Raw genomic sequence first — 25,354 nt, forward strand, 5'->3', positions numbered from 1 at the left:
TAACTCCTTTTCCACCTATCCACTCCACCCTCTCCTCCCTGACCTATCACCTTCATCCCCTCCCCCACTCACCCATTGTGCTCTATGCTACTTTCTCCCCACCCCCACCCTCCCCTAGCATATCTCTTCACGCCCCAGGCTCACTGCCTTTATTCTTGATGAAGGGCTTTTGCCCGAAACGTCGATTTCGAAGCTCCTTGGATGCTGCCTGAACTGCTGTGCTCTTCCAGCACCACTAATCCAGAATACAGAACAAATAAGTCAAATCTGCATCGCATAAACTTCTAGTCTTTCAAAAAAACTTAAATATTTAAAATCAATTAACAATGTTAATTTGCATTAAATGTTGTAAAAATGGAAAGGTTACAGTATATTAATACTAAAATATTAACCATTTAATTATTCAGTAAAATTGGCACCATTTTGTTTGATCTGAAGCAGTTCTCTAAGATTTCAATCAATGCTTATTTCAAACATACGAAATAATAAGTAAATAAATTCGATAATAAATAAACCAAGCAATATTTAATCTCCCTTTCAAGGCAAAACCTAATTTTTGAAAGGTCAATTCATCTTTTGATTGTAGTGACTATCTGGACCATTTCAAAATTAGCCATGGGTTCAGATGCACAACCGTGATCGATTTTCTGAATATTTCTGCAAACAAAATGGTTTTTTAAAAAAAAAGTAAATTTGATCACTAATTTTCGTTCACCTCCATTTGCTTGATCTGCCGATTTCGGTCGTCCTTGAATTGCATTTTACTTTCAAGGTCAAGCTCAAGGTCATTAACTTTCTGCTTCAGTTGTTGGCTTTTCAGAACCACTTCGTCACGTTCACCACAACAGCATTCCAACTCCTCTCGCATTTGTCGCATCTGTTCCAAAATGCCCCAGAACTTATTAACAGCTTATTGAATAAAAATTGTAAATGAACTGTAAATGAAGGAAAAAGATACATCCTGGACACGCACAACAAAGTTAATGTTTCTTTAATTGGATTTGGTACATGCTTAAAGCCTTTTGTATTTCAAAGGTAAATTATTTTAATTCTAGTTATTTGGTGATTATTGCCATATTAATAAATTTAAATGTGAAGGATATCAGCTGCCCCCTGGAATTCTTAAATTATTTATGTCCTCATAATAATAAAGTTTTGTAAACTAAATGAGCATGAAAAAGCACCAGCCTTGGCTTTGAATCAAATAGTGATGTGTTTAAGCCCCACTTTCGAGAACCTGAAAATATAATCTCTGCGTGACACTCCACGTAGCAATGTTGTACTGTCAGAGGGGGCTCTCTCTCGATGGGATGTTAAACCAGTCTCTTCCACCTTCTTGATGAATGTAACATGGTCCCATGACAGTACTCAAAAAACATCCCTGAGATTTCCCTGTAGCTTTGCCAACATTACTTTTCAAATGCCACTGTTAAATAGAATAGGTCATTTACACCCTTCTCGGACACAAAATGACACATTTCCTTCTTTTGAAAGCCTTAACGGCATTCCCAGCAGAATGCCATCTTCCCCTATATTCTTCTTTCCTCACATACAACTGAACAGTAAACTCCATTTGCTAACTTTTTAAACATTCACTCAATGCAGTAACAGCCCCCTGCAGAGATTGCTTATGTCCTCATCACAACAGATCCTCCCACCTATATTTGTATAATCAGCAATTTTGGATATGTGCACCCTTCTCCCAGTCATAAATACAGACAGTTAAAAATTAAGGCCCTGAGACTGAAGCTTGTGACACTCCATATTTCAACCTGAAAAAGACCCATTAATCCCAACTCTTTGTGCTGTGTTTCAGATACAGGGACCAAAACTGTGGAGCTTAAATTCAAAACTGTTGTTCCTGATTTACACACAGAGCAAATCACAGTTTTGGGTTGCTGTCAGGTACCAGGCAAAAGTGAGGATTGCAGATGCTGGAAACCAGAGTTTAGATCTTCTTTTAAGTGGGAGGATTCGAAGGAGAAATTGTTAAGGGTGTGGACCAGTTCAGCCAAACGAATGAGTGTCAGTGGAAGGGTACTGTTGGGGACGTTGGGAGAGGAAGAAATGGAGGGCTTGGAGGCCCTGGTCATGGTGGATGGAGGTGTAGAGGGATTGGATGTCCATGGAGGCGTTGGGAATGCTCCATTACTGATGAAGGGCTTTTGCCTGAAACGTCGGTTTTCCTGCTCCTCAGATGCTGCCTGACCTGCTGTGCTTTTCCAGCACCACTCTGATCTAAAAACTGCTGTCAAGTACCCCTCAGTAACAGTCACAATGCAGCAGTGGTGGAGAAAGCAGGCTTCCAATGATTATCTAACCATTTTTACGAATGGAATACATATGAGGAAGCAAAATAAAATGGAATTTTATATAATGATGTGAACCAGCAGAGATCCCGTTTTCAACCAAAAGATGGCAGTAAGATGATTACCCTTAACTGGAGCCTTATCAGTACTGACCAACATAATGGAGAAAGTGAGGACTGCAGATGTTGGAGATCAAAGCTGAAAATGTGTTGCTGGAAAAGCGCAGCAGGTCAGGCAGCATCCAAGAAGCAGGAGAATCGACGTTTCGGGCATGAGCCCTTCTTCAGCCCCGAAGAAGGGCTCATGCCCGGAACGTTGATTCTCCTGCTCCGTGGATGCTGCCTGACCTGCTGCGCTTTTCCAGCAACACATTTTCAGCTTTGACCAACATAATGAGCAACTTTATTCAAAACATTTCAGCTTCATGACCACAAGTATTTATTTCTAATTACATCCACAGTACTTATTAGAATATACTAAAATTTAGAAATTCACTCAAAAAGCAGTGAACCGAACTTAAAACAGACACACATCCGGCCTAAGATGCTCAACTTCCACTCTTATGTTGTGGGAGAGGGATGCAATTGATAAGACCTGAGCCAACACTAAGATTTCATAGAAGGAAGTAAATACATAGTAACTTGATTATATGATCTTGGCCAGTGGGACGAAACTGGTTATAGAAATAACTGTAAACAAATAGAGTTTTGGGATGAAAGAGTGGCAATTTGATTAATGATGATCATTTTAACATTAAAAATGTGAATATTTCAATTTTTAATTGATGTTATCATATTTTATTTTTCACCTTTTACAACTCTTTATTTTTTTTTGCAGAAGAGTTTTGAGTTTCGAATAAAGCTCGTTAATTAAAACAGATAAGGAGGAAAAATTCAACAGGTCAGAAAGCAGCAGACCTAACAAACCTGAAAGGTTGTTATTAATATTTTTTTCAGGAATACGAAGAGAGCTGCTGGGGTAAGGGATGAATGAGGGCAAGGATTTCTGGAGGAATAGAAACTCAGAAATAATGATTTCCCAGGCATCCTGCAGCTTTTAGCTGTACTGCAGCTAGATGGTTAACGAGGATCATGCAAGAAAGTGCTAGATTTCATTCTGCAGAAATTAAATCATGGAGTGTGTTTCACTTTCTTTTGTATTTCATAGCAACATTCCATAATTAATCACTTTTGATGTTCAAACTTTTTCTCAGAATTAGTACATAAGATTTCTCCTATGTATTCTAAATCATTCATTATAAACTACATTGGAAAAGCAGGATCTACAAATTCTCCAGGTTTTTGGATGAATTTATCTTGTTGCATGCAGCGAGTCGAAGGTGTTTCTCTATGAAGAGAAAGTCAGTGTAATTTGATACTTGGTATTTTTGCTTGGTCTTCCACGACACACAAAAAAACAAAGTGAACAGAAAAACAGACCCAATTGGAATGGAGGATTGCCAACTTCCTGTAACAATGTAGAGATAAAGGCTGCACAGAAATCTGGGGAACTGAGTTCAACACAAGCTCACCACCACCCCCTGCTTTGTCTTCCACTCAAGCAGCACTATAGTCATGAAAACTGCCTTTTGCATACTAGCTTCAAATGCTTTCTAAGTGTTACAGAGATTCTATCCAGATCAACAGGGAAGGAGGAGAAAGTGAGGACTGCAGATGCTAGAGATCAGACCTGCTGTGCTAGATCAACAGGGAAGACCCACTTGGCATGTCCTTAATTCTAACAGGAACTATATCCATCGAGTCTGCTTCACCTTTCAATGAGATTGTGGTCAACTTAATAATTCACAAGTCCATTTTCCCAAAACCTTCTGTTCTATTACAGATTTAAAATCTTTTTATCTCAGCCTTGAGCATTCTAAATGAGCCAACTTCTACAGGTCTGCAGTCAAGAATTCCACAGATTCACTACCCTTTGAGATAAGAAATTCCTCATCTTTGTCTTAAACAGGTGACTCCTTACTCTGAGATAATGCTTTTTGGTTCTCGACATTCACACAAAGGAAAACAACCTCTCCACATTAACCCGGACAAACCCCTTCAGAGTTCCAAATGTACGGGGTTGGTGTGCAAATTTCCAGAATCCCTCAACCTTCTCAAGATTAATACAGGTCGTTCTGCTATAGCACACGTTCCATTAACACAAATTCCCTGTAACGCGACTTATGAATTGGGATCACTGTTTGTATAGCACGAACTTTTAAAATATGTGTTGGCTGTAACTCTATTACATCACCAACACTTTAAACGCTGTTCTAAAGTGCAATTTTTCTATGACGCAGGGTTGCACAAGAACACAACCATCGCGTTATAGAAGAACTACCTGCAATCTAGTGTATGACATTATAATCTCCCTCAAGTAAGCTTTCAGTTTGCTAAAATTTACAAGTGGGGCATCCTTATAACGATTTGCAAAGTTCAGAATTTCTGCAGAAAATATGAAGTTCCATTTGATAGAGTCTGGACACAGTGAAGTAACTGGTTAATTAGAAATGTAAAGATACTTCAAAATGTTCCAAAAGGCAGATGTACACATTCATGAATTGTAATTTACAAGACTCTTGTTGAAGTACCAATGAATATGAGTTGAACCATCATCTCTCAAACAAGTCTGATCCAGATTATGTAGAATATTTTTTAATCAATGGCCTAACAAGGTGAACAAGGTGATTTCCTGCAATCCCAGTTTGGTGAGCTACAGTCATCTGTGTATTTACACAAAAGAACACCAGATAGGAGCATTTTTTGGGAGAGCATTCCCTAAGCGGAAGTATGAAGTCCTGATAGTAGCAAAGCAGAAAATGCTGCAGAAACACAGCAGAAAGAAACAGTTAAAGATTAGAGTCTGACATGATCTTTCTTCAGAACTATCAGTTTAGGTGGCTACCGGGGACATCAAAAGAAAACAAAAAAAAAAGCCTTGCTATGGTGCCTTTCACAATATTTGGATGCACGATATATTTTGCAACCAATAGAGTGCTGAAACTTTCAAAATTATATCACTGTCGGGAAATGCAGTACCCAATAAACAGACAGGAAGACCCCATAAATGCAATGAGGTAAATGTCAGCAAAACCTCAGGGCATTGTTCTAAAAGTGCCTTGGAATCTGACCAGGCAGCCAGAGTCTCAGTTTGAAAATTCATCTAAACAATGTCATCTTCGTCACTGCCACACTGCTTCAGTATTGTACTGAAATATCAATCTCTGGATTGGAGCTGGATAAGATAAGACCACTGAATCAGGTTTGACTCCAAAAACCAATTTGTAAATGAAATGAAAGACTCCAGACGCAATATGCCTATCTTTTAAACCTTACTGTGGACTGCAGGAGAGCATGCTCATTTTCATATCACAGGGCTGTGATTAAAGAATTCCACAAAGCAACCAGTTTGCTCTGAAGCTAATAGATGACTACAGAAAGTTTTACAGCAACAATGGAACCTAAAGTTCTCAAGTGTGGCATTATAATGCTTTAACCATTAGTCATAATTTCCATTGTTTTTAGTAGGAAATCACTGGACAGTTTTAGGATTCATTATTATAAATAATGTATAAGACTATGTTCGTTAAACGTAAATGGTAAAGGAAATTAAATATTGTTACTCAACATGTTTGGCATTTTACAGATATACTTTGGACAATCTGGAAAAGTTTTAATTGAAGTTAATATTTATTATTAGACAAAATAGGAAAGAAAGGAGTGTAGAATGAATGGTTCTTTTGAAAGAATGCTTGTAAATCTTTTGCTGAGAAGTTAATCCCTGCCTTTTACAATTACACAATGAGAAGAATTTTAAATGTTTACTGGAAATCTTCGTTTTCTGTCTCCATTTCAAACTCATTCTCTAGTCAGTGGCATTATCTGAGACTGGACCAGGCTGTTTCAGTAGTAGCATCATTTCTGACACAGAAATAAGCTTCAGACCACATGCCCACACTCTCATTACGAGCTGCACCTCCATAACTTTATATGGCTCCGCCCCAGCTCATCATCTGCTGAAACCTTCATCCGTACCTGTTTGTGCATTGGGACAATCTCCCATCATGCACCTCTGAAAGGAAGGCAATGGCCTAATGGCACTATCACTAGACAACTAACCTACAGATCCAGGTAATGTTCTGGGAATCCAGGTTCAAATCCCGTCATAACAAAAACCTGGAATTAAGAGTCGAATGATGACCATGAAACCATTGTTGATTGTTGGAGAATCCCACCTGGTTCACAAACACCTTTTAGTGAAGGAAAGCTGCCAAATTTACTTGGTCTAGTCGACATGTAACTCCAAACCCACAACAATATGGTTGAATCTTAACTGCCCTCTGAGCGAATAGGGATGGGTAATAAATGCCGGCCTTGCCATCAACAACCACATCCGTTGAATTAATAATAAATTGAAGACAACTAAAACTCGGCTGCCCGTGACCAAGTTGCACCAAGTCACAGAAACATATTGACCTACAGAGGCTCCCAAGTTAAGCAACAAATCAAATCCAATATTTTCATTTTAGTTTTGAAGTCCTTCATGACCTCGTCCCTCCCTTCTTCAACATCCTTGATTCTGACAACCTTCTCTTTAAATATTCCTGTTGTTAGTCATGTAATCATTGACAGCTGCATCTTTGCAGGGCCCTAAACTCAGCAATTCATTCCTAATTCTCTGCTTTTCCGTATCATCCTTTAAATAGCTCTTTAGAATAGAAAGATAGAAAATAACAGGAGTAGTTTATCCAGCCTGCTCCACCATTCACCATGACTATAGCTGATCATCCAACTCAATTTTCTGTACCCACTTTAGCCCCTTATCCTTTGATCCCTAAGAACTATATCTAACTCCCTCAATGTTTTGAATGATGACGCTTCATCAGGAATGGGCTGATTAAGTGTCCTGACCCGAAATGTTGACTTCCTTGCTCCTCCAATGCTGTCTCACCTGAGATTTCCCAGTTCCACATTTTATTGACTCCTTCTACATTTAATGTTTTGGCCTCAACTGCCTTCTATGACAGAGAATTCCACAGGCTTGCTACTCTCTGGATCAAGAAATCTCTCCACGTCTCAGTCCAAAATGGGCCTACCCTGCATCCTTAGACAGTGACCCCTGGTTCAGGACTCCCTGATCATCAGGAACTTCCCTTCTGCATTTATTCTGACTAATCCTGTTAGAATTTTTCAGATTTCTAAGATTGTCCTATTCTTCTAAACTCCAGTGCAGGTAGTCCTAACCAATCCAGTCTCTCTTCACATGTCAGTTCTGCCAGGAATCTTTGTTGCATTCCCTCCACAGCCAGAACATTGTTGCTAAGGTAACAAGACCATAATATTTGAGATGTAGTCTCACAAAACTCTATACAGTTGGAGGAAGACAATCCTGCTGCTGTACTCAAATCCTTTGCTATGAAGAACAACATACCATTTGCCTTCACCACCTGCTACACCTACATGCCTACTATCAATGACTGATGTACAAGGGCCCCCAGGTATCACTGCATCTCCCAATCTATTATGATTCAGACAATAAGCCCTTTTCCCTTTCCACTACCATAACCTCACATTTGTCCACATTATACTTATCTACCTAGTGTTTGCCCACTCACTCAACTGATCCAAAACACATTGAAGCATATCTGCATCATTCTTAAAGTTCACCTCCCCACCTCGCTTTGTGTCATCTGCAAATTTGGAGATAGAACATTTGGTTCCCTCATCTGAGTTATTAACGTATATTGTGAATACTGAGATCCAAGCACTGATACCTGCAGCATCCCACTAGTTACTGACTGCAACTCAGGAAATGACCTGTTTATTCCTACTCTCTACTTCCTCTCTGCCAACTAGTAATCTATCCATGTCGGTACATCCCGCCCAATCCCAGGTCTTTCATCCATCTGGTGATACAGAGGATTGAAGATAATGCAAGTCAGAGTCGATAATATATGGAGCTGGAAAAACACAGCAGGTCAGACAACATCGTAGCAGCAGGAAAGTCAACGGTTTGAGTGCTGATGCTTCATCAGGACTGGGCTAATGAAGTGTACTGACCCGAAATGTTGACTTTCCTGCTCCTCCAATGCTGTCTCACCTGAGTTTTCTCAGCTCCACATTTTATTGACTCCTACTTCCATTCATCTGTCTGACCAAACTGTTGACCTTAATAGCTCCCTTTGTAGCTCAACGTCAATTTTAAATGAAGTACCTCAGAACACCTTCTCCATTAAAGGTGCTATATAAATATAATTTGTTGAGCAAAAATTCACCATTTGTCCATTGCTGACTAATTCCTAAATATGTAAGACTCTTTTTTTAATGCACTCTTTCTTTCTCTAACAGACAGTAGGGATATCTGAGTGTTCTAAATGCAACAGAAGCTACAAGTCTGCAAATTCTGAAATAGTTAAAATAAATGTTTTGAGTGGAAATAAACCCACCAAATGAAGGGCTTTTATTGCAAAAATGATTTGGATATTAGGTAGGAATGCTAATAATTGCTTTTTCATAAATATATTGAAAACTCATAACATTAAGACAGAATTGAAGTTGCAAATGCTTTTTAAATAATACAGAACTTGTGTATTCTACAGTTCAGAAACACAATACCACACAATTAGGTTCAACAAGAGAATTATGTAAACAGCAAATATACTTTTTCAAATTTTTTTCTATAAAATGAACTTTGAGTCCAAATGAACATTCTAAAATTTAATTTTACTAATACCATCAATCAGTTTCCTGTGTTGTGTTTCGAATAAGTAGAAAAGCTGATTAACTTTCCACTGAATTTAACTTTCTTTAGAAGTCTTTGGTCAAAGGTTATTGGCTAAAGGTTAAATAAACACAGTTATCTTATATTACCTCATCCTGCAGTTTCTTGGTTATTAGTTGAAATTTCTCAGCCTCCTGGGCTTTGGTTTTCAGTTGCTGCTGCAGGACATTCAGTTGACTGCGATTCTTTTCCTTGTACTCATCAAGCTCCTTCCGCAGATCAAGGTTTGACCTCTGAGAATCCTGACTCATCTCAGCCATCTGCATAAGGTAACAGCAGTGAAATGGAAGTGGGGGAAGGGGAAAGAAGATAAAGGAGCATTTCTTTAAAAGATTCTAGAGAGAAAGAAAATGAACTCCCTTTTGAAAGTTACTACTGAATCGCATCCCACCAATTTTTAAAGTCGTAACAATTCATTGAGATAAGAAAAATTATTATCTTCTCCACTCTAGCTTTTGTGATAGTGTCCTTCAGTTTCCGACCATCTGTGGTTGTATATTTCTTCTTATTTACTCTATTGAATACCGTCATAATTTGAAATCCCTATCTTAAACCTCCCATTTATATTCTCAGCTTTAAGGAGAACAATCTCAGTTCTTTTAGTCTCTCCAAACATCTTAAGTTGCTTACCCCTGCAATTTGAAATTAAGGAAAAGTTCTAATTTGCACATGCAGCAAGAATCACAGGATGTTACTTCCTTTCACAGAATGGCACATCTCAAAGCACATTTCCACACCACAAGCAAAACTGGCTTTTTGCCAACTCCCCCTTTTTCACTAGTTGTTCTCACAGACAAGAAGGGCAGGCTGGTGAATTAGGCTAATTCTGGTTTTTGCTGGTGCTGCAGCACTACCACTAGGTGGTGAACAAAAATCTGGGACTTATTCCCCCTACCTTCTTCAAAGGAAACCATATCCCTGCTGAGACATTATCCAAAGCACCATAATTGTTCCAGCCTGGTTAAACTGGCTGGACACATTGGGCCAGCTGGTTTCCTTTAAAATCTGGAACACTGTATTGTGCACGCTGGAGCACATGTATGATACATGATAATGTCACCTCCCCACCTTCTAAACAGGGAAGTAACATGGGGACATCATTTGATGAATGCAGTCTTACAATAAAACTGTACTTTCAGTGCAAACTGCATTTTGGTGATTTGTTTAATAATTTCATAATTTGAAATAAATTTAAAATGTTATTTCATTTGGCATTTTATTATTTGAATACTTCTTTAGAAAAGCTGACATTAACTGGAAGAATACAGCAATGTTACACTTGAATTAACTCTTAACTGACTGATTATCTTATTAGGGTTATGAAGTGGGAAAGTATCCTACTCCATGAATTATTAAAGAGTAACATACATTGGATACAAAGTAAATGATCTGTGCAGCGTTGAAATTAAGGATCCAACCTCTTTCTCAAGTTTTTCGATCATCTTCTCCAATTGCCTTTTATTGACCTCCATTTCATTCTTTGTTTTTTTCAAAAGATCCTTCTGAGCTACTTCTGAATCAAGTCTTTCCTTTAATTCTTCATACCCCTGTGATCGGTTGTTGAGGCTTCTCTGTAGAATGAGAAAGATATCAAGTAGCTGAAACAATTCATTATGTTAAAGGTTACTGCATTTGCAAATTAAGTGCTATTGAGGAGTATTTGTTTCTGGTGGACTAAGACTGGGTAATGGATCAGTGGTGCTGGAAGAGCATCCTGATGAAGGGCTTTTGCCCGAAACGTCGATTTTGCCTGTCCTCGGATGCTGCCTGAATTGCTGTGCTCTTCCAGCCCCACTGATCCAGAATCTGGTTTCCAGCATCTGCAGTCATTGTTTTTATCTCTAAGACTGGGTAATGGGCTACCTGTACAAATAAATTACTTATACATATTACTGATTTTCACACATTAAATCACAAGCTCTGTTTTATACCAAGGTATGGCCTATAAACGTACTTTGTCCAATATTGTGGATTCACTTTCTGAAATTAAGTGCATATAAAATGTTTCAATAAATCCTGGCATTGAAGTGGCAGAGGAGGTCAGTATCATGCACAAAGGCAAATGAGATGTAAAACTACACAAAGAGTTCTTGTTCTCTCTGGTCAACATAGGATTCAATGTTAGAAGACTGGTTCAGAGAAGGCAGTCAGAGTTATCCAAATACATCATGAGAAGCCAACAGGTTTCCATAAAATGGTTTTCTTAATTAAAATATAACAGCGGCACATGGACTTCACAAGGGAAATTTGTTGGGAAAGACCAGGCCTCAGCATGGAGAGCTTTCCACAGATGAGCCATAATTGGACCAATCCCAACACACATTTGCAATGAGCACTACCCTCCATGCAGCAGTAATTGCAACCACAGTTTTTGATCATTCGTTTTTGGGATATGAGCATTGGCAAAGCTGGCATTTATTCCCCACCCCTACTTGTACTTTAGAAGTTGGTGGTGAACCATCTTTTTGAACTGCTTCAGTCCTGTGGTGTAGAAACTCTTTCAGTTTGAGGGAATTCCAGCAGTTTTATTTAGGAATAGCAATATAGTTCCAAGTCAGGATCACGTGTGATTTGGAGGGAACTTGCAGATGGTGGTGTTTCTATGCCTCTGTTATCTTTGGTCTTCTAGGTGGCAGGGGTTACAAGTTTGGAAGATGCTGTTTGAGGAGCCTTGGTGGATTGCTGTAGTGTATCATGTAGATAGTACACTCTGATGTCACTTTGCACTGGTAACAGAGGAAATGAATGTAGAAATGTAGATTAGTAATTAACAGCCTCAACGAATAGCTTACTAAACCAATTGCTTTGTTTTGGATGAGTTTGAGCTTCTTGGGTCCTGTCAGAGCTGCATTCACACAAGCAAGTGGAGAGAATTTGATCATGGTCCTGACTTGTGCTTTCTAGATGGCGGACAGACTTTGACGAGTACAAAGTCCAGTAGCCCTGAATTGTTTTATCACATTGTTCCATAATTTCAAGCAATTACGAGATCAACTATTAGATAACTAATTATTGGCAAGTGAAACAGAAGACAAGGTAGAGGAGATTGGGTGTGACTTTGTTTGCTTCTTCGCTAGCAAGCACATTGCAATCTCATTATGTCATCAGCCCAGGAGCTGTGCAATTGCTCTAGGACGAAATAGTGTCCTCTGTGGAAAACAGATCAGAAGACTCAGGAGTATATGGGTCTCAAATGATACCAGCTACTTGAAGTCTGGTGTTTCAGGGATCAATGGTACAGAGAAATGCCTAAAGATGGATTAAGTGTCGAGAGTGTGTTGCTGGGAAAGCACAGCAGGTCAGGCAGCATCTGAGGAGCAGGAGAATCAATGTTTCGGGCATAAGCCCTTCATCATGAATAAAGGTGTATTAAGCCAAGCAGAAACCTCTCTGATTTTATCCAAAAATAACAGTCCACTCGCCCTCATTTTACTCCCTCACTGGCTCACCCCTTCCACACAACCTTCCCAAGAAGCAAATTCACAGCGTCTTAAAATCTTTCTATAAAGTTTCTATCATTAAGCCTTGCTTTCCATATTGCATATATACTTCATATCTGTTTTAGATTAATAACCAGAAAAACATGCACATTAAACTGATCTTACATTGGATAAACAAATGCATAAAATCAGTGTATACTAAACTTTGCAAAATTCTTTTTAAAATCAGGAGAATGGCCAAGGACTTCATGCAGACAATAAGAAGCCCATAAAGAAGAAAGCCAAAGGCATGCTGATAGTGAAGGTGAAGGCACACAACTGCATCAGAGGTGACCATTTTGGATCATAGGGAGGAAGAGGGACAAGAAAAGAACTGACACTGAGATGAATGAGTGAACACAGTTTAGAGTTTGGGCAAGAACTATATTCGTTTTGTAGATTTTGACAAAGCATTCAGCTGGGTTGATTGGATTATGCTTCTGACAATACTGAAAGATATTGGAGTATACTAGTCAAGCAGACAACTCAATTAATCTGTACACAGGGCAAGCAGCAACAGTGAGAATAGTCAATGAGAGAGGAATTCAACAAGGATATTGTTGATCACCAGTTCGATAAGACCTTAAGTCATTCCGCCCATTGCATCCGCTCCACCATTCGATCATTGCTGTTACGTATCTCAACCCCGTTCTCCTGCTTTCTACCCATAACCTTTGGTCTCCCTACTAATCAAGAACCTATCTATCTCTGTCAGAAATACACACAATGATTTGGCCTCCACAGCCTTCTGTGACAACGAGTTCTGCAGATTCGCTGCCGACTGGCTGAAGAAATTCCTCCTCATCTCAGTTCTAAAGTGTCCCTCCTTCACTCTGAGGCTGGGCCCTCAGGTCCTAGTCTGTCCTACTAGTGGAAACATCTTCCCCACATCCATTCTAACCAGGCATCTCAGAATTCTGTACGTTTCAATCAGACTCAAGCCCCCACCCCCCACTTATCCTTCTAAACTCCATCAAGTGCAGATCCAGAGTCCTCAACTGCTCCTCCAAAAAGCCTCTCTGTGTCAAGTTCTTCAACCCTGGGGTCATTCTGGTGAACCATTCCAAGGTCAGGACATCGTTCCTTAGATACGGACCGCAATACTGCTCACAATATTTAAAACACAGTCTGACCAGAGCCTCAGCAGCACATTTATCTTGTATTCTAGTCCTCTTGAAGTGAATGCTAGCATTGCATTTGCTTTCCTAACTGCCAATGGAATCTGCATGAAGCCTGAACTAGGACCCCCAAGTCCCTTTGTTCTTCAAATTTCCAAAGCTTTTCCCGGTTTAGACTGCAAATGCTGAATATCAGAATCGAAATTCCTTATGCCCAAAATGTCGACTCTCCTATTTATCAGAGTTTATCAGAGTTTTTCCAGCACCATACTTTTCGACCCTGTTTAGAAAATAGTCTACGACTCTATTCTTCTGACCAAAGTGCTTAACCTTACACTTTTCCATATTGTGTTCCATCTTCCACTTCTTTGGCCCCTCTCCTCGCAGTCCAAATCCTTCTGCAGTTTCCCTGCTTCCTCAACACTACATGCCCCTCCACCTATCTCCGTGTCATCAGTAGACTTAGCACCAATTCCTTCATCCAGATCAATAATGTATAACATGAACAGTTTTGGTCTGAACACTGGCCCCTGTGGAACTCCACTAGTAACTGAGTGCCATCCTTTGTCTCCATTCTCTACCTTCTGCCAGTCAGCCAATATGTGCTAGTACCTTGCCCCTAATACCATGGGCTGTTATCTTATTTAGCAGCCACTAGTGCAGCATCTTCGCAAAGGCCTTCTGGAAATCCAAATATATCACATTCACTGGCTCAAACTTGTCTAACTTGCTTGTTACTTCCTCAAAGAATTCTAACTGATTGGTCAGGCATGATCGCCCCTTACTGAAGCTGTGCCGACTTAGCCCCATTTTACCATGCACTTCCAAGTACAGTCAGTTCTGCTATAACGCATCTTTTGTTAATGCAAATTGGCTGTAACACAATTGGGTGAATAGGGATGCTGTTTCTAAAACACAAACTTTTAAAGCAATTTTCAAGTGTTATTTGTATTGCGTGATTTTTGTGTAGCATAGGGTTGCACAGGAACACAACTATCATGTTCTGGATGAAATAATTGTACTCTACAATCTTATCCTCAATAATGGAGTTAAAATCTTCCTGAAGAAGGGCTTATGCCCGAAACGTCGATTCTCCTGTTCCTTGGATGCTGCCTGACCTGCTGCGCTTTTCCAGCAACATATTTTCAGCTATAATTTCCCATCTTCTGCCTTGCTCCCTTCTTAAACAGAGGTGTTACATTAGCCATTTTCTAGTCCTCTGGTTCACCCTTCCTAACTCCAGTGATTCCTGAAAGATCACCACCAACGTCTATACAGCAGCAATGATCAAAGAAGCTTTTAAATTCATAGAATCTTCTGGGTTTTATTGGGGAGGTGGTGGTTTGGGGTTGAGTGATTATGCTGGTTCAATTTATAGATGTCAAAGCACTTGCAGCAAGCACAGGATGAGGAACACAAGAACCAATATATGGACTGGAAATTCTCAAACTGCAACTTTAAATTATATACAAGCTCAGGTGTTTCAAGAACGGTGCAGATACCATATCACTCAGACCTGGTTTTGCAGAACCTCTTTAGCAAGCAGTTCCATATCATAAATGTGTTGTACAATGGGTCACTAATTAACCAGCAGCTTTTACAAGTACAATTTCTGTATTTAAATAGGTAGCAATCCTGTGTCAAGGCCTACTTCTACTCCTGGGTATTTCCCATAAACAGTGTGATAAGTATCCCTGTAAATATTTCAGAATGAAAAAAAATTCCTAATTTTGGAGTCATAAAGGAGCCTGTTAGAGACTTGTCAACCAGTGCCCCTCACAGGAAAATACTACTGACTCATTAGGTAGGTTTTGTTGATCAGAATGCTTCCTGGTCATTGATGCTGATCGTATTGTCAACACAATTCAAGATTCAGTAGTGGTCAAGCAAATAGCATTGGAGCCACAGTCCAAAGGAGGAAGTATAAAAATCCTTAACTAGCTTAACAGTTACTTTGTGGCCAACGGATTGACTATGTTAGCTCTTCTTTCAGATTAAGAAAATCAGAATTTCTCTTCCCAAGTGGAGCAATTATATTTATCAAGTGTCTGGTATTTTGCAATTAGATAGGAACACCCACTGTTTGCTATTTTAGTGTCCATGCCTGTTACCCCACATCATAATACCAAGGTTAAGGTTTGTAGGAACAAAAACAGAAATTCCTGGAAAAGCTCAGCAGGTCTGGCAGCATCTGCGGAGAGAAATCAGAGTTAACGTTTTGGGTCTAGTGACCCTCCCTCAGAACCCTTCCAAGGTTTGTAGAGCTAGGGACAATGACTGTATATAGAAAATACTTCACTCCCCACAAAGTTTGTGTTCTTCTCTTTATTACTGCATTGCTTAGAGCTCAACTAAATACCTGGACTTCTTCCAACCGGCTCTCCAAAGCTCTTTTTGCCAATGAAAGGTCCTGTTCTTGGTCTCCAATTTCTCTCAAGGCAATTTCCAGCTGCTTCTTCTCTTTCTGCAAAAGTTATGGTGGAACAGACTTTAAGGTTATCTCTGAATCCCAGTTTAAAGAGATCAAAAGCTGCTTTATTGTTGGTTTATGGAACAGCAATATTGAAATGCTGATAAACTCAACTCAGACACTAGTCTGGATTCCTTTTCGATTGCACATACATTTGTACTGCTCTAAAGCAATAAGGTTACCACGAAAGGAACAGTGATGAATGAAACAAGAACCAAAAAGTCTGGAAAAACAGCAGGTCTAGCAGTATCTTTGTACAGAAACAGAGTTAAGGCTTCAGGTCACTGATGTTTCATGAGAACTAATGAAAAATCTTTGTCAATTCCATCTCTCAAGCCAAACAGTGATATCAGTAGAATCCAAATGGAAATATTTGCAAAATTCTCTCTCAACAGGGAATAAGTGGATGAAAAAGTTAACAAAAAGGCAAACATGAATGATGCTCAGATATAATGGAAATAAGGAAAAACTGATACAAAGCTCGTGCATCAGTAATATCTTCTCTATTCCCAGGATCTAATAGTTCAGCCCATCCCAAAGTGCTTCTCCTTCCCCAAAAAATATTCTTCACAAAACAGCTCCATACAATTTTTCCACATGGTAAATTATAGTTATATTGCAATATATTTAGTTACAATTTTCAGGAGGTGACTCCCCACATTTACAATGCCCAATACAGCTTCCTCTATCTGGTAACAGAATTTCAGACCTGGGTTTCCTGTAGGTTTAGAATTCTGCCAAAGATAAAGGAGCCAGACTTTGTGTCAACCTCAGAGTATCTGTCCAAGTAACATATAGTGGGTAGAAATAGTGCACAGTGTACAATTAATCACTCCAGGTATATGCATTAGTCCATTAGGTCTTAGCAGGCATTTTATTAAACCAATTTCTTGCAAACAGCAAGTATTTAGGTCTATTCGTCACATTTTTATAACAGCAAGAAATTGAAATGAGGTAAACATGATTAGTGCAAAGCATTTACACAAAACACTGTTTAATTTGATTTCTAATCAAGATTTTGAAGTTTAAAGTAATTTCATGAAAATACTGGAGCTGCCTAACAAAGATGTCACCTATTTAAGGATCTTTCAGTAAATGAAAAGAGCTTTATACCCCCTTGTAGTACTGTTTGTCCTTGCCTTGCTTGGAAGCAAATGGAATGGCAAATGGCCTGCAGTAAAGTTTTCTAAATAGTTAACAAGGTTTATGGATCTAAAAAAACAGACCAGGGAGTAATCCTGACCAAACTACTTCCAGTGACTCAATCATTCATGATTGGTTAAAAATACTCTTTCAGGTATCTCAGCCCATTGTTGGTGTGATCAGTGTCAGCTCTTCTGAAGCTAAGCAGTGCTAAACATGGCAAGGTTTTCGTTTTGGCATTTTTCTGAACGGTCTGAGTCTGGGTTTTGCTGATTGCTCACTATCCTTGCAATTTGTGGAATGGGTCAGATCTGAAACTTTAAATTATCCAGCAGTAACTGGCTTTGTTTTTGAAAACCAGCAATGACATGAGTAAGCTCCATACTGCACTCAGTGATGTATGGTTTGCTGCCTCTTTTGCTTTCTCACTGCACTACTGGGCAGCAGTGGTCAACTTTAAACTGCTGTCACTTACCTTCATTCATAGGGCACATCTCAGCTGTCTTAAGCAGGATGCAGACTTAATGACAAAGAACTACTCCCTTATCAAAAGTGCTGAAACTCAATACTGTATAAACTTAATACACTCGATCTTCAGATAAAGCAGCAAAACAAACAGAGGTTACTGATAAAAACAATGTCTCTGTGGCTGCATTACCTCCAAACGTGCAAGTTTATCCCTCAACCTGTTCTCTTCCATTTTCATATTAGAAACCATGTGATTGAGTTCACGGATTTCATTCTGTAATTCTGCAACTTTTTTCTTCAGGGTCTCATTTTCATCCATGAGGCGTTTCATATGATCCTCTGCAGTGTCCTTTGCTTGTTTGGCTACAACTTGTGCTTGCTCCAATGCACTTTTGCTCTGTTGAATAAGTTAGCAATAAAAGCTGAGTGTATTTAATATTACAGTAACATTTCTACACTAAAAAGGCTCCTTACACAATTAATCACACAGAGTGCAGTGAACCAATACAAAATAACTCCTCCAACTGAACCATTAAACCACATAAATTAAGGCAGTCTCGGGGGAGGAGATAACAAGGTGGCTAAGTTATTTTAGAAGAAATACATTAGCAGAAATATAGGCAAGTCTTGGAGTGTTACCATGGGAACCAGAGTCCTGAAATTCCAACAGGTATAACTGGGGTAGGAGAGCAAACTTAGCCCACTCTCACAACTCCAGAATTAGGGACAGAGTCAGATTCAGTTAAGTGGATTCCCACTATATAATTGCTGTGGCCCAATCTTCCTGCTGCCAAGGAATTATTTGAGTTAAGGGGCAGGAGATTTAGAGGGAATGCGAGTAAAAACCTATTTGCCCAGAGGGTGGTGGGAATCTGGAACTCACTGCCTGTAAGGGTGGGTGAGGCAGAAACTCTCATCGCATTTGAGAAGCACGTTGACTTGCAATGCCAAGGCATACCAGGCTATGGGCCAAGTGCTGGAAATTGGGACTAGAATAGTTCGTAAGTTGTTTTGACCAGCACAACCTCGATGGACTGAAGAGCCTTTTTCTGTGCTGTAGATCTCTATGAATCTATTTCCCAACTTGGGGTGGCTGGGAGAGGACGAGCTCTGGTGAGTGAGTTTTCTTACGTCTGTTGAAAACATGAGTATATTTTCCAGGAATTCCAATGTGCACACGAAGGACGCCGTGCCATAACTGATATCACAGGGGACTGAATTACTGAAAATGGCCACAAATTCTAAACTCTGAACAGACTTCCTTAAAATCTCTGTGATTCAGTATTGCCAGAATTTTAAAAAAAATGTATTTAAAGGGTGGAAAATAGCTCAGGAATGATTAATCTGGGAGGGCTGATACCTGAAATATCCATCTCCATCAATGGTGACCGACTCAACACTGACATTTTCTACAAACCCACAAACAGCTACCTCGATTACACCTCCTCCCACCCTGCCTCCTGCAAAAGTGCTATCCCATATTCCCAATTCCTCTGCCTCCTCTGCATCTGCTCCCAGGAAGACCAGATCCACCACAGAACACTCCAGATGGCCTCCTTCTTTAAAGTCTGCAATTTCTACTTCCACGTGGTGGAAAATGCATCTCATCCATGTCCCACACCCCTGCCCTCGAACCCCACCCCTCCAACCGCAACAAGGACAGAACCCCCCAGTCCTCACCTTCCATCCTACCAACCTCCGTATACATCGCATTATCCTCCGCCATTTCCGCCACCTACAAACAGACCCCACCACCAGAAATATCTTACCATCCCCACTCCTATCTGCTTTCTGCAAAGACCTTTCCCTCCGTGACTATCTGGTCAGGTCCACACCCCCTAACAGCCCACCCTCCCCTCCTGGTACCTTCCCCTGCCATTGCAGGAATTGCAAAACCTGCACCCACACCTCCCCCAGCACCTCCGTCCAAGGCCCCAAAGGAGCCTTCCACATCCAAAGCTTCACCTCACTTCCACACGTCATTTACTATATCCGTTGCTCCCGATGCGGTCTCCTCTACATTGGGGAGATCAGCCGCCTACTCGCAGAGTGCTTCAGAGAACATCTCTGGGACACCTGCACCAACCAACCTCACCAGCCCGTGGCCGAACATTTCAACTCCCCCTCCCACTCTGCCGAGGACATGCAGATCCTGGGCCTCCTCCATCGCTACTCCCTCACCAACTGATGCCTGGAGGAAGAACGCCTCATGTTCCACCTTGGAACCATTCAACACCATGATGTCAATGAGCACTTAACCAACTTCCTCATTTCCCCGCCACCCACCTTACCCAGTTCCAAACTTCCAGCTCAGCACCACCCTCATGATCTGTCCCATCTGTTAATCTTCCTTCCCACCAACTACTCCACCCTCCTCTCTGGCCTACCACCTTCACCTCCAACTCCATCCACCTACTGCACTCCCAGCTACCTTCCCCCTAGCCCCATCCCCTCCCAGTTATCTCTCCACCCCCGAAGCTCCCAGCCTCATTCCTGATGAAGGGCTTTTGCCCAAAACGTCGATTTTCCTGCTCCTCCGATGCTGCCTGACCTGCTGTGCTTTTCCGCACCACTCTAATCCTGAAAAATGCATCAAGTTCCTCATCAACTTTCATTAACAAAATTCCAACACCTCTTCAAAACAAAACTTAAAACAAATAATCTTTCACTTGTCCCCATTTTAGAAGTTTTACTTCCATTCCATTCAAGTTTTGCGAAGAAGTGGATGTTGTGTAGTGCCACTGAAAGAAAACTCACCATGTGGATTCACAGCAAGTGCCTTTTATTGAACCAACTTTATTTACACTCCCCAAAAGGACACTGCAACAAAACGATCAGATCTTGCAGTATTAATACGCAGTGGAGAACGCAGAAAACATCGTACTTGTAGAAAAAGTGACTAAGAGAAATGTCTTCAGAATGAATGATGCACACTATATTTGTAAACCAAGCAGTTAAAAAGTAGCTATAGGCAAATGACAATAGGTTCTTTAAAAGGTATGTTTAAAATCAGCATCTGGAGGATTGAAGATTTCTAATCCATTTTAAATTTAATGTATCAGTTGCTATTTATTCTTGCTTTTTATGTTTAGCACAGCATTAGAAATCTGTATAATCATGCTTTCACAGGGATTATCTCTTCAGTGAATATTCCTTGCCAAGATTCCACATTTTATCACTTCCCCACCCACAGTTCTCTACCTCGTTTACAATATGTCCATTCTCCACCCAAAGCTGTTACCAAAAGTAATGTTTTGATATTTCAGCAAAATCCTCAAGAGAATATTTTGCCAGTGACACTGAATTATGTCAGGCCTCCGAAGAGAATGCAGGATCCATCCAAATTATAAAAGCCTTCTGTGATGAAAAGAATGTCTAGAACACCTATTCACCAGTAAAATATTCTGTTTATTAAACAAAAGAGATGGTAACCCAGCCTCAGGCATGTCCCTAAAATGGATTCTGAGGTTCAGAATGAACGGCTTTTTCACATTAAGTTTTTAAAAAATTATTTCAAAAATATATTTTATTAATAAAATATCTTTAAACACCTGCATAGTCATTGAAGCAGATCAGTTCTGTACAGTAGCATATGGAGAAACAAACAAACACCAGAGTTTGACTCTATCCAACACGATTATACAAGACTATATTTACATGTACTTGAGACACCAGCAGGGTCTGATAACAATGGAGTCCCATTTAATTTCAGGAGAAAGGCCTCTGACAGTGATCTTTCCTCACTGTGCCTTGGCAACTTCTACCCCGAACTTTAATGCATCCCACAGCACATAGTCCTGGATCTTGGAATGTCTTCAACTCTCGGTTGAGGTCAACATTTGGCTCTGAAAGGCCAACAAGTTTTGGGCAGACCAAACAGCATCTTTGACTAAGGTGATGGTCCTCTAGGCACAGTTGAAGTTTGTCTGTGTGCACATCCTGGGGAACAGACCGTAGAGCACAGAGTCCTGCGTCACAGAGTTACTGGGATGAACCTAGATGAAAACCACTGAATCTCTCTCCAGAAGATGTGAGACAGTCTCTATCCCACTAGAGCCACTTCGAGGGCAGTGACAGTGACACGGAGAGTCTGGGCCTACGCGAAGGATCTCACAGGTAGTGCCCTTCTCACCACCTGCCAAGTAACGTCCTGATGCTTGTTGGAAAGTTCCGGTGATGAGGCATTCTGCCAAATGACTTTGACAGTCTGCTCAGGAAACAACGCGACAGGATCCACCCTCTTTTTCTCCTGCAAAGTCTCAAGGATGCTATGTGCTGACCACTTCCTGATGGACTTTGGTCCAAGGTAATTGCAGTGGCACAAGTTTGGGGAATGGACCAGACCTGCGCCACGTACAACAACAGAGAGTACCTCACATTTGATGACCTGGTTTTAACCTGCAATGGAGAGGGATCGGTGCACCCAAAAGCTCAGGTTCTGCCTCACCTTAGTGATACTCTCCTCCCAAGTTTTTGGCACACACCCGGGCCCCTCCACATTCCCAGCACTTTCAGGTAATCTGTCCCGATGAAGGGGATTAAAAGATTGGTTGGCCCAGTTCCCAAAGAACACAGCCTCATTCTTGTATCAATTTACCTTGATACCAGTTTGAACTGGTCTCAGATGGTCACGAGTTTGCACACTGATAGCAGATCCAAGCAGCAAACAGCAACATCATCCATGTACAGAGAGGCTTTGAGCTGCAGGTCTCCGCTTCCTGGAATAGTCACTCCTTGCAGGCTCACATCCTTCCCTAATGAAGCCGGCAAAAGGCTCAATACAGCACACAGAGGAGGAAGGAGAGAGATCTGATCGGGAATCTTTAGGTTTCCCATCCATTGACTGAGACTGCAATAACGATGTTGGTGTAGAGCAGTCAGATCCAATTGCAAATCCCCTCCCCAAAACCCATTTTGGAGAGCGTGTCCCACATGCAGGTGTGTGATGCCCTGTCAAAGGCCTTGTCCTGGTACACGAGGAGCACGAGGCTCTTAGACATGGTCCAGACGGGTACAGCACAGATTTTGTTGGGGTAAATCACTGTTCCCAGAGCAGACCTGACCCGGTTGACGATGACTGTAGGATTTTGTAGTCTGCATTCAGCAGTGAAATTGGTCATCAATTTCTAATTTCATCCTTCTCCCCCTCCTGCTTGCAGATAAAGGTGATGATACCTTTCCCCACGGATTCGCATATTAATCAGAAGCATAATTTTGGAGACGTCCAGCAGATTCTGGCCAATCAAGTCTCATTGAGCTGAATACAAATCGGCTGGTAAGCTGTCCCTTCTGGGAGTGTTATTCTTTTCTGAGGACTCAAGGGCCTTGGTCAGATCATCCAGAGATAACGCCTGGCCCAGCCTCTCCTGCACACTGTTGTCTCGGATCTGTGATAGAAGAGAGGAACGACGGAGAGGCCATGCTGTCTGTGGGCTTTGCGTCATACAGACCGGCATAAAAGGAATTGCTGATTCTCAGGATGTCAGACTGAGATGACGTTACCAAGCCATCTTCTTCCTTCAGGCTGCTGAGCACGGAGCTCTCCTTGCGCACCTTCTGGAGAAAGGAATGCAAGAATGTCTTATCCTGCTCCACAATGCAGACCCTGGGCCGGAAGACTATCTTTGGAGACCTCTGAGGCAAAGAGCGAGGCTTACCTCTTGGAGAGGCTCCTTGACATTGACTGCCATTGTCTGCAGCAGGAGTAGATTCTGCACGCTGTTCTGGAGTTTCAACAGTTTTCCCTATCTCTCTCTTGCCTTCTGGAAGCCTTTGAGGACAAAAATCTCTTGATGTTCCCCTTGACCGTTTCCCACCAGTCTGATGGAGACCCAAAGAGGGGCTTCAGAGTTCTCCAATCTGCGTAATCACTTTTGAGCTTCTCAATGTTTTCTGGGGTCAACAGTTTCACATTAGGCTTCCAAGTTTCCTTGCTGACCCACTGATCGCATTCTAGGTGACAGTTAGTCAGCAGGAGGCAGTGGTCAGAGAATAACACTGGCTCGGCATCAGTAGGTCTGACTGAGAATGTGCGGGACACAAACAGGAAATCCGATCTTTGAGTGGCCGCAACCAGGTGTATCTAGACTATGCTCCATCTGCAGAGAGGCCGAAGACATCGTGCAGATTGGCAATATCAAGATGATCTTCAGCTGAAAATTTTCAGCTCTAAAGAAAGGAACAAATCCAAAATACTGACTAGTTGCTCCATCAGATGCTGAATGACCTGCCTTGTAAGCCTAATGTTTCCATTTTAAATTTCCAATCATTTCAGCACAATACTCTTCTAAAAGATCCAAAGAAAACTAGGGAACATTTGTGATGAATATTCAAATGAAAATGGCTGAAATATTTTTGACAAGTGAACTTTTTCCTTTTTTTGTGATTAACTTATTGAAGAGATATCAAACAGTGCCCATCATGGTTAAGAAATGAGCATTATTAGACTTGAATTACATTATGTGCAATTTTAAAAAACTGACTATTTAAAGTTTGATATGAAGACACAGGGCTGTGTTAACCATCTTCAAGGTTGGGAAAGACAGATTTTTTTCATCACCAAGTGTTGGAACGCTCACTGACTGATAAAAGAATAATACAAAAAATAATGCACAATTTAGAATTGTGGACCACAAATGACTTGGTGGACTTTGGGACAAAGTTTTGGGTTAAAACAAAAACAACAGATCCATGCAAGTTTGTTTGTTGTGAGACCAGGCCTGGAGGCTATTTAAAGTCTGAGCCTTGATCAAAAGGTTTTAACAGACACAGTGTCCCCGTCCCCACCACCCCCTTGAACAGCATTATGTTTACACAGAGAGCAGAATGTGACTAATAACAAGGTCAGTATCTGGGAGTTGGTTCCAGTAAGTCTGTAGGAGACCCTGTGTTTCAGCAGCTGGCAGATTCTGAATGGTGAATGTGGCCTCAGGATGAGTCGATCAGGGTGGGAGCAGAATTCAAGTGCTTTTTTTTAATTTATGAGAGATTGTTCTGGGCTACTGCCGAAGCAGCATGAAAATTTGAAACCTCCTGCCTAATCTGATACACCAGCTTCTGGAAAGGCAAGGACAGGAAAGCTATGTTTTGGGAGCCTTTGATGGTTCTACTATGTTGCAAATACAGAGGTAGAAAGACTGTCTGTCTCCGTGTCATACCAGTAAAGGATTTAATGATCATGGGGAAAAGATAGGAAAGTGAGACCAGATCAGATCAGCCATGACCTTCTCAAATGGTAAGAGCAAATTCAATGGGCTGAATGGCCTATGCCTGCTCCTGCCAGCCTGTTTCAGATGTGGAGCCTAGACACAGCCAATATAACAGTCGATACATATCCAATATGTTGAGGAATATCCAGACCATTTTGTTTTGGCTTGATTTTCTGCTCACGGAAAACCTCTATCATTTTAATACAAATCACAGCTGGGATCCAATCCATGAATGTCAGAAATAGGGCAGCACGGTGGCACAGTGGTTAGCACTGCTGCCTCAGAGCGCCAGGGACCTGGGTTCAATTCCCGCCTCGGGCAACTGTCTGTGGAGTTTGCACATTCTCCCCTTGTCTGCGTGGGTTTCCTCCGGGTGCTC

General features: G+C 41.0%; 1 protein-coding gene across 6 annotated transcripts in view; it reads right to left on the reverse strand.

Moving 5' to 3' along the window:
- Positions 1-25,354, reverse strand: part of cgnl1 (cingulin-like 1) — a 145,053-nt gene that overhangs the window by 30,700 nt on the left and 88,999 nt on the right. For all 6 annotated transcript variants that reach the window (XM_043677455.1, XM_043677456.1, XM_043677457.1 and 3 more), the window contains 5 exons: positions 17,958-18,164; positions 16,046-16,150; positions 10,508-10,660; positions 9,179-9,349; positions 716-877 (listed from right to left, as the gene is read on the reverse strand). In XM_043677455.1, coding sequence (XP_043533390.1) covers positions 716-877; positions 9,179-9,349; positions 10,508-10,660; positions 16,046-16,150; positions 17,958-18,164 — 798 coding nt within the window. The remainder of the gene's footprint in view (positions 1-715; positions 878-9,178; positions 9,350-10,507; positions 10,661-16,045; positions 16,151-17,957; positions 18,165-25,354) is intronic.

This window comes from Chiloscyllium plagiosum, chromosome 36 (genome assembly GCF_004010195.1).
Source record: "Chiloscyllium plagiosum isolate BGI_BamShark_2017 chromosome 36, ASM401019v2, whole genome shotgun sequence".
NCBI classification, from domain to species: domain Eukaryota; kingdom Metazoa; phylum Chordata; class Chondrichthyes; order Orectolobiformes; family Hemiscylliidae; genus Chiloscyllium; species Chiloscyllium plagiosum.